General features: G+C 35.4%; 1 protein-coding gene across 1 annotated transcript; it reads left to right on the top strand.

Moving 5' to 3' along the window:
* On the top strand, positions 1-10,551 carry LOC100808072 (uncharacterized). Its single transcript, XM_003538027.5, has 11 exons — positions 1-200; positions 785-883; positions 1,438-1,581; positions 2,125-3,027; positions 3,707-3,772; positions 5,156-6,239; positions 6,606-6,895; positions 7,817-7,923; positions 9,149-9,299; positions 9,753-9,905; positions 10,141-10,551. The coding sequence occupies exons 1-11, from the start codon at positions 144-146 to the stop codon at positions 10,279-10,281; spliced, it is 3,195 nt and encodes a 1,064-aa protein (XP_003538075.2). The 5' UTR covers positions 1-143; the 3' UTR covers positions 10,282-10,551.
* The last annotated feature ends 84 nt before the right edge of the window (positions 10,552-10,635 follow it).

Raw genomic sequence — 10,635 nt, 5'->3', positions numbered from 1 at the left:
ATTTGTACCTCTGACTCTCAACTTGGGTTTTTGGGGGCGGTAAATAAATAAATCCATAAACCTCGTTCGTCGCATAGTTAACCCGCGAATGCTATCCTTTGGCGCCAAAAAAAGTTCAGTTCATCCCTGCTAAGTGCCGAGACATGAGAGAATCTTCTTTCATGGCCACCCAATCTCTTCGTCCTCCTCACTTCTCCGAGGTTAGTTACGCTTCTTCGCTTTCTTTGCTTCTATCTATTTTTTTTTTAATTTGTATCCTACACGAGCAAAAAAATAAATAAATCGATACCTCGAACCCCCCCCCCCCCCCCCCCTTTCATGGGTTTTACTATTAGGGATCTTGTTTTTTTTCCTTGTTGAATTATACACCGATTTATATTTTTTCTAATGCCAAGTTTCTGCAAATACCTACTTTTAGTTTCTTGGGAAATTTGTATGTTTCTGTAAGTGAAGTATAAATATTTTGAAATTATAGTCATAGTTCTCAATTGCTGCTCATAGCTGAACTCTACAATAATTGCGGATTGGGAGTTCTTTGCAATTACATTGTGGTTGAAATTGCAGCTGAATTAACAACATTTTAGGCAACTGATCATTGTGATTATAATTGTTGAGTGTGTGTGTGCGGGCATGTATTTGTGTATTTATGTATGTATGTGTCCTAATCACTGATTTTGGTCTTTGTTTATGATGTTGTATATAAGACTGGTTCTATGTTTATTGAGCTTTTTGTATCTTCAATTTGTAATGCTATGTGACATATGAAGTTATGAACATATTGCAGGATGTAGCATGGCTTCCATCCTGGCTTCAGAGTCTTGGAACAAATGGGTCTATTGAATTTGTTAAGGAGTCTCAAGCCGCTTCATACCAAGAAGCAAAAGTTGGAATTTCTCTTTCCGAGTTTATCCTTTTTTTCTTTTTGTCTTATTTTACTTTTTGTGTGGGTACTGTACAATGGAGGGAAGAGGATAGGGTGGCTAGGTGGAGGATAAAACCTCTATTATGCTTCCAAGTCTTGCTTGCTTTTGATATTACTGTTCTATTCTCTTTTGTGCTTCCAAGACTAGGTGGAGTTTATTCATTTTATTCAAGTACACTTTACAGATGATATCCAATATCTGCCGATCACAAAATGAATATCCACGATACCATTCTAACATCTAGTATATGAAGGATTGATGATTGTTTTTCTATGTATGAGTTCTAGTTATGGCTTGGTGAATATTGTCCATCTTTACATGGATATAGTGTCTTCATGATAATGGACAGTTAACTGTAGAAGTTGTTTTTAATTTTAAAGTCATATGTATTGTTTTGTAGTTAATTCAATTTCCACTCACTAAATTTATGTTTGTTATTCAACTTTGAAAGTCTCTTAGGACTGTTAGATTGGTCACTTTTTTGTTGATCCATTCTCTTCTTTGAAATGACAAGGATCTAGGACCTTCTCAAGAAAATGGCAATGACGAAAAAGATTTCAATGCAATATCAAGGGAAAAAGGTAGATATAAAAGTTGTCATTTGTTCTTATCTGGAGACGATAGTTCACCTGTTAGTGTTGCTTCATCTCCTGAAAATGTGAGTTTTTTTTTTTCTTTTTAATTTCTCTATATTTTTCTTTTATTTTCATTCAACATATGGTGCTAACGGCTAAACTAATGGTATCATTTTGGTGCATATTCCAAACATGTTTTATTTAAGTGTACTGTTGGACTCAAGAATTGAATCAGTTGATCAAATTTGAAGAATGGTACATCTATTACATAGGGTTTCCTGATTTCCTCTAACAAGGACTTTAACAAACAACAAACTAACACATTAATTTTCTTCTACATGTTTGTAACACCACATATATAACACTATAACTGTTACATACATCCATAATTGCTTAAAGTCATAAATACTACTCAGATACTAATAATTTAGAACCATAACTGCCTAAAGAGTACAAATTCTTCACATAACCGTCCTATCAATGCTGCTTAGTACAGAAGTAGCCTTGTCCATTTAAGACTAAAGTGTGTTTGTAAATTTTATTTCAGCAACTAGGTAAATTACTTGTACTGTTAATTCCTTTTAAGACCAAGAGTTCATTGATATATTTATATTTCAATGAAGCAGGTGTTTCACTGTAGTCTGCGTCTTTCTTCAGATGTTGATTCACTCTTTTGCTTGAATCAAGATATGAATGAATCACATGATGTAGTTGAACCAAGTGAAGTTTTGTCACTGCAACCTTTTCAACCTACCGATTTTATAGAGAACATGCATTCCATGATGGATCCTCTTACCTGTGAACAAGATGTATTGGCTACTTTCATCCCAGAAACCGTGGAAAAGGGTGCTTCGAAATCTCTCATTGATACAATTGATTCTGTTGGACAACAGAAAGAAGGATCTGAGGTTAAAGATTTTGAAGGTGCTGATGTCAGTAATGCAGTTAAACTTTCTATTGCTGCATCTGAGGCATTGGTCATACATGATTTAGTGAAGATGGACTCAGTTTTAGAAACAATGCGTACAGAAGCTGTACTTGAAGTTGCACTTCGTGTGAAGCAGGCACGGCTTGAGGGGTTGGAAGATGGCTTCCAATCCTCAAATGAGGAATCTAACTATAGTGATTCTCTTTCTGATTTGGATGATTTCATTATGGAAGATACCTATGAAGATATAGGCTTACCCATTGATGTTCCTGTTGAGAATAATCTTTGCAGTTCAACTATATTTCAAGTAAAAGGTGTGTCCGGTGCTGAAAATGATAGTAGATGCAATAATAAACATAGTGATGGTGAGCTTACTTCTCAGCTTGCCAATTTTGATGATAAATCTAAACAAAAGCAGTTAGAAGCTAATGTGGAGAGGGAGGTGCAGCAAGACTCACCTCGTTATTCTTTACATTGTGAGAAAGAGATGCATTCTGATGATCCTGGTTTGGGTGAAAACACTCTCAAACATTTTGATGATAATCTTCGTATTTCTCATCAATGCATAAAGTATAGTACTGATGTTTTGGCCCCCAACCAGGTAAATTAGCTTCTTTTCCTTTCACTTTGTGTTCCACCTGTCGAGAGGACCTCCACATTTTAGCTTGTCTTGAACCAACTATTCCAAAAGCTTAGGCTATTAGGTGAAGGCATATCATTGGTTTTTACTTAATATCTTTAAATACCCCCTCATGAAAGAGTTCTTTGGGATTTAAGCGTCCATACTGCATAATGCATACCACCTACCTTGCATTTAAATTTAACATTTTATTAGAATGGGGATGACAAGGTTCAAACTGAAGACCACTTGGTTGTAGAGGCTTTGATATCAATATCATGTCACAAATCAACTATCCCAAAAGCTTAAGCTGTATGGTGAAGATATATGAATTGTTCATATGTTTTATATCTTTAAATAGTTACTGCAACTGAAATTGAAAAGAATGTATTGATGAATAAAAGAACAAATTAGCAGTCTCATTGTTGGGTATTGTCTGTCTGAGTTATTTGTGATCAGCATTCACCAGTATTACTGGATTTTTCTATAATGTAATTGATGCTACATTGATTTCCACTTTCCAGACAGTTGGGTTGACTATGGTTGGTTTGACTTCAATCAAGCCACCAAACAGTGTCAACTTGCCACTTGTTGAGAATTCTGGAAATTTCAGTGAGTTTTAAGAGCTTTCTCATCATTTTCGTTGCCTTTCTTTCTCCAGAATTGGGCAACTTACCCAGATCCGGAAAGATTTAGAAGCCGCTGGTTAGGGGGTTGGACATGTAAGGTGTGGTGTTTCTTCTTTTTCTTTCACTTATCATTTCTTCTAGTCATACAAATTGTCATTTTCTGTTGATATTCTAGTTAACACAGACATGTTGAGTTACCCTTGAAATTGATATGAGTCATGTTTCTTGAAGAAATGATGAGATCCTGTTGAAACCAAAAAGGCTATTGCCTATTCTGGAGAAGAGGGAAGATGTGAGGATGTGAGGATATTAGCTTCTATGTGTTTCCAAATTTCCTTTAGACTTTATAATTGTTGAATATAGTACATGTTAATGTCTGTATGACTTGATTACAATTAGCATTTATTAGGGATATCATTTTACACTTCAGTTACTGTTGTCAATATAAACATACTTACATGCGTGTGTGGTCAACATTTGACACATAATTACCATACATAATAATAATAATGCTTGGTTCTTTGACAGTTAACAGCTCACAGAATGATGTAAAGAAAAAAGTAACATTGTAGTGAAGTTGAGGTTATTGTAACCTTTGTGACAATTTAATGCTGCAACCTGTCATATATAATGCCAATAGATTCATAATAACTGAATTCTAACTCAAGCATTGATTTCTGATGTCGTGTATAGTTATATACTGTTGATATATTTAATAATTCTAAAATCTTAAAAAATGGTTAAATATTATGAGTCTTGGAACTGTTTCTTTAGAAGCAGCTTACTGCTAATTACTTTTCAGAGAAATATGGAAGACATTCTATATCCTGAGTTTTTACTTTGCCTAAAATCATGAAGTTGGGTGGCACAATTTTGAATTCCAAGATATTACGCCGATAGTTGGTATCTGATGGAAAATGGGACTGTTCATAGAATTTTTCAATGTTTATGTAGAACATTCTGCAAGTTCACGCTGAACATTAGGGATTGGCTAGCTATCTATTCATGGCTGTTGGTTGTAGTCCTCCATCAAGAATGCGTTAGCGCTTTATTGTTGCCATCATTGTATGGATATTTAATGAACACTTGACTGATGGAACAAAAGGAAACTACGCATACCTAATTTTCTACATATTTTGATTTCCATCCATGTTGATGAGATACAAAATAAACCACTGTTTCCATATCAGGTGCTTGTGTGGCTGTATGGAATGCTAAATTATCATGCCTGTAAGGGTAACTTTTATTCTGGTTGGAGGCAAATTTCTGTCAAATCATATTCTTTCTTTTACTAAGTGCCTGTCCTTTTGTTCCTTTTTACTTTCTGTGCACCATCCCTACATTTTTATGTTCATTTCAAATGTGCATTCCTTTTCTCAGATGATTTATATTGCATGTGTACATTCTTTCATGAATTTAAGCATCTTGATACCCTTTCTTGTTTTACATGTATTTTAACTACTCTGTTTTCCTTTTGGAAGGAATTAGATTCATCTTCATTAAATCAGAACAATGCAAAATGGATTCCGAAGATTCTCGTCAGAGAGACAAGCTTTCTTACAGAATCTGTAGATATTGTTCCAGATGAGAATTCCTTTGTGCTGAAACATCATCCCAAGTGTTCCATTGGTTCTCAGCTAAGTGTGCCTTCTGAAGACTCACACAACAAACGTGATGAGGGCATATTGCAGTCTCAAGATGTGATCAGATGTTCTAGTCTATCATTGACTGATCCTCTTTGTTCAGTTGTTCCGTGTAGCCTTTCCTTAGAGCATGTCAACTATAATACTGATATTGACAAAAAAAATGATACTAAGGATTTTGTCCCATCCATCTCTGAATTTGAGGTGGACAATTTTCAAAGTATCTTAGATAAGAATGTAAAATTTGGCTGTAGTGATGAGAAAATTATGTCTATATCAGATGGTAAAGATATTCCAATCACTGAAACAATGATGGATGAACAAATCACTGGGAAGTTAACAAGGATTGAACATACTTGTCTTAAGACTTATAGCATGATTATACCAAACCAAGATTTCAACCTAAAGTATAATTTGGATGAACTTCCAACCGATCAGAGTATGGGTAGTGCTGCATCCTTGGGCACAAAGATTTCACAGAGCCAATCTGCTTCAAAGCATGCAGATGAAAACAAAAACAAAGAAGATAATCAGCCTTTGGTTGATCATAAGTCAACTCTTGAAATAACAGATGACAAGAGTGGCAATGAGTTAAAAGCAGCAGATGCAAGTGACATTTCAACAGAACCAACACAAAACAGGAGATCACCTCTTATTCTAAATCATCGGATACGCCGGTGTTTGCAGGGCCCTATGAATGTTGCAAATGGTATCAGTGTAGAGAAAATTATGACGCAGCATGTAGTACCAGAAGCTGTTGCTCAAAATCGGCAGAACAATAATCTTAATAAACTGCAGCTAGAGAGCAATAATGTACACAGTGGACATGTTAGAGTCAGAAAGCAAGTACATTTCTCAGAAAAAGTGGAGGAGCTTCATCCAAAAAGGAAATGCTCAAAGTTGGAATCCTCACATAAAAGATGTAAGTCTTTAGTTCAATTTGTCTAATTGCTAAGACTTCGAACAACGATCCCGAAAGCTTAAGCTGTTAGGTGAAACTGAAAACACATGAATGGTTTTATATTTCATGTCTAGCATGTTCCCTCACCCAAAAGTTCTTTGGGCTCTTAACATGTGGATAATGCATAAATCCTCCTACCTTGTGCTGATATTTTGAGGAGACCACTTGCTCATAGAGGCTCTAATACCATATCATGAACCAACTATCCCAAAAACTTTGTTATGTGAAGACACATGAATGATTATATTACATCTCTATTCTCTAATAGGAATGTATATTTCAGTTTTATATATTGGGTTTTGCTAATTTTTTGCTAAAACAATGTAGGTTCATCTGTTAGAGCAAAAAGGGGACGAGTTTCAAAGTCATTGACCACTTCTGTGCCATGTATGAAACATTCTTTGACAAATTATTGCAGAAGTGCAGTGAATGAATTTATATTTCAAGGTATAGAGTTCCTTCTCACCGGAATATCTAGTCAGAAGGAAAGGAACATGGAAGCACTTATAAGGAATTCTGGTGGGGTGGTTCTTTATGATATTCCCTCTCCACAAAATTCAGGGGGGAAGAGAAATTCAACTTTATATCACTTTCCCATTATTCTTTGTATGAGAAAGGTTTGTTTCTAATGATCAATATAACCTTATGTCTATTATGTTAAAACTAATGCTTAAAACTTCGGCTAATTGTGTCATAGCTTTCTTTCTTCGTTTATGTTAATCTCTTGTTCCTACTTTATGGCACTGGGGATTCATTTCAACAATTAAATTGCACTCTCTAACAAGTAAAATTACACACAAGATGCCTATCTAGTGATAAGGACTTGATTGATCTTTATATCTGCAACATATGGTAATTATGATCATAATTATTGTGGAAAATAGATAATTTACCCATTAGGCACCAATTATTAGAGGCTTTCTGTGTCTATTAGTAGGGCCTAGTAATGGCTTGGAGTTGAAGGACACAATGGTTTTGAGTTGCCTCTTTTCATTCTCAGACTTAATCTTTCCATATATGTTAATAGTTGGAAATTCACATCTAACTGAATATTTATGCAAAGCTCAAAGAGTATTTTTTCTATTAAAATAAGTAATGGACAAATTGCACAACATTAATTATTATGTTGTTCCATACAAAGTGATAGGATTGGGAGTGTGGGCTTGGACATTGATGAGAAGCTCAAGATTTGGAGGGTGTATGTTTGAGGAAACAAGGGTGAGAAGAGGAAAGGTGAGGTGGCAAAAGGAGTAACAGAATTGCCAAAAGTGTGAGGGAGGATCTGAGGGTATTTAGGGAAGTGTCATTGAGTGAGAGGGGTATCTGAAACTTTAGAAATTCAGTTATGGACAGAGGGCCGTAGCCTTTCTGTAGGAGCCTAGCTCTGTGGCTGTAGGATTATACTCCTTCTGCACTTCGTTTTTTCAGCGAATAATACATACATTTCCCAAATTCATTATTTTGTCTGTGATTTGGTCCCTAACACAATGATTGAATTATTTATCTCAATATAATGGAGTTTCTGTTGTTTGTCTCAGCTGCAAACCACCAAATTCTTATATGGTTGTGCTGTTGGTGCCTCAATACTTAAAGTTGATTGGATTACTGATTGTGTTGCATCTAGAACTATTTTGCAACCTGAAAAGTAAGTTGTATTATCTAAAATTGACTTTTGCTTCTCGTAAATTTTTTGTTCCTTGTTCTTCAATAAATATGCATAGTGGTATACTCCCTCTCACTGAAACAATATTAATTCGAATACGAATAAGTATGAAAAAGGGAACAGTAATTAGATGATTCTCAGAAGTTGATCATGCACTCCAACCCAAGCCTATGCTTTATACAGAGGCACTCCTCAGTCACTAGGAAAGTTTCTATGATCACAAAAACATTCCATACCCTCTCTCTCTCTGATAGGCCCAATGTAAATGTTTATAGGAGAGGGTAGAAAGGAATGTAAGAGGGGGAAATGTGAATATTTGGTCTAAAGAGAAAGGCCTGCGGGTATACGTGAGGAAAAATAGACAGGTGGCAAAAGATGTGGAGGAAAGAAATGGTAAAGGAAGAAATAACAGAAATGTCAGCTGGTAATAGGGGAGTGGAAGGAGATGTGGGAATCATAGAAGGAGAGAGAGAGAACAGGTATTTAGAGGGAAGTAATGGAATGGATGGGGAGATGGAGAGTGAAGTGGGAATTGTAGGGACTGAGCTTTGAGGAGCGATTCTAACCATTGTAGCCATTTAATACAATCAGAAATATAAGTTCACTTCTATTTTTGGTGTCAATACAGTTTGTTGCTAATTACTCCCTAACTGAATTCTCTCTTTATTTTCCCTTACCTCTGCTCTCTCTTGGGTGTCTAAGTGGACACGCCCTCACCCACATGTTTCTTCCCTTCCCCTTTCAGTCAAACATCTCTAGCACCTCTCACATACACATTCCCTAACTTAGATATAGACCCATTATCTATTTGAGCAGCTGGTACTTGATCCACCCACACTTGGATTTGGAATGGAAAGAATCCAATATAGAGTATATAAGTGGAGGGCAATCCTCACTCTGAGTTCTTTTGGGGTTGAGTTAGGCCCAAACCCACATTCTAAGATGGTATTAGAACTTTATCCTAGATCCATTAAATGAGTCACCCACCATGTCATCCACGCACCAAGTCCAAAAGTGTTGGGCGTGAGGGAGTGTACTGGAAAAAAATCAAGTCTCACATTGGCTAGAGATAAGACCAATATAGAGTAAGTATACTCTAATAAAATCTGTAGAAATATTAGACATTGTCTCCAATTTTAATGATATGTGCTGTCAAGATCTTTAAATCCTTCTCCATAGTTTTATGATTCTGGTTTCATTGTATTAGATACATGATTCTTCCAAATCGAAAAGACATGAAGTGGACCAGGATTGGGACAACAATTCATCACAGAAACCAAAAAGATATTTTTGAAAGAGTAGGAATTCTGCTCCATGGGAAGCCTAGTTTCTGCACCAAATTGGCATGTATCATCAAGGTAAGATCATTCTTTTACCTTTTCTTTTTCTTCGCTCATCTTAAGTTGACCCTTGATATGCCCTACTTTTATGGTGTAAAATTTCTACTTTTTTACCAATTTTTAATTGTATTTTACTAATTTATGTTTTAATTTTTTATAAATAAAGAAGAGAGTTTTTCTTTACAATTTTGGTTTGAATTTCTTAGTTTCTAAAACTAATCGGTCATTTATGGCAATGGACTTACATTTGATGACTTTGGAATGTAATGAAATCCTTATGTAGTTGAGATATCTTGTGTGCATACAAGACTTCTTACAAATATCAATGCTATCATGTCTAATCTGAAGTTATCTAAATTTACAACTTTAATGTAACGATGCAATGTAGGTGTGTAAGTACTGATACAGATTATACTAATGGTCTCAGCATTTTCTAATAACTGTGAGTTTGTGCATGTTTGTGTTGCACAGCATGGAGGTGGACATGTGTTCAAAACTCTTCAAGGGTTAGAATGGAGCACTGATGAGGAAAGGACTTTGGTTGGAGCTATTGTAGTTGAAGATAAGGCTACAATATCACGTCATCTGAAGCACTGTGCCAAGGAGCGGAACATCCCCATCATGGTAATTAGTAATTCTTTATTTCAGATTTGAATATAATTTGTAAAGAGAAGTTTTTGGTTGTGCATCAACATGCCAAAAAATTCTGCCATTTCATGGTTTATCATGTGAAAATTCTTGACATTTCAATCTTTCATGGATTTTTATGATTAATCCCTCTCCCTTATCATGCTCTATTTTATATGCTTATTTGTGAGGTGTGGGTGTTTCTGAATTCCCTGTTGATTTTCTCTTGCAGCCTTTTAGCTGGATCATTAAGAGCTTGTATTCAGGAAAGTTACTTCCTTTCACGGAAGAAAAGAATACACTTTCTTTGCCATTTGTTAACGTTAAAGTCTCTGAAGTTCCAAGTTCTTCAGATATGAGTGAAGAAATATAAAATATTCTCTCAGCAACTATCTATTAACCCACACTATCAGTGATGGCTTCTGGAGCAATTTGAAGATCTTATTTTGATTTATAGAAGGGGCTCACACAATGGCAGATTCAGAAATTTTAAGTTTTTACGGAGACATTATTCATGTATGTAATTCTGTGAGGGCAATATGCATATTATGTATTGATTTTTTTTACTACATTTAAAAGTATGGAGACAATTTGTAAATATACATATACATTTTATGAATAATTTAAAAAATTTGTGAGGAAAGCTTCCCTGAACACAACATCCTAGATCCGTCCTTGCGGTTGATATCTTTCCTATAAGTTGTTTAGCTTGTTCTTGTATGCTTCA

The sequence above is a fragment of the Glycine max genome, chromosome 11 (assembly GCF_000004515.6).
Source record: "Glycine max cultivar Williams 82 chromosome 11, Glycine_max_v4.0, whole genome shotgun sequence".
Lineage (NCBI taxonomy): Eukaryota > Viridiplantae > Streptophyta > Magnoliopsida > Fabales > Fabaceae > Glycine > Glycine max.
The sequence above is the reverse complement of the archived record's forward strand: the minus strand, read 5'-3'. Positions and strand labels throughout refer to the sequence as shown.

Excerpts from the sequence above, each read along its gene's own strand:
- LOC100808072 (XM_003538027.5), top strand. The coding sequence starts at position 144 with ATGAGAGAATCTTCTTTCATGGCCACCCAATCTCTTCGTCCTCCTCAC. Across the intron at positions 884-1,437 it reads CTTCATACCAAGAAGCAAAA|GATCTAGGACCTTCTCAAGA; the intron begins GTTGGAATTTCT and ends TGAAATGACAAG. Across the intron at positions 7,924-9,148 it reads ACTATTTTGCAACCTGAAAA|ATACATGATTCTTCCAAATC; the intron begins GTAAGTTGTATT and ends TCATTGTATTAG.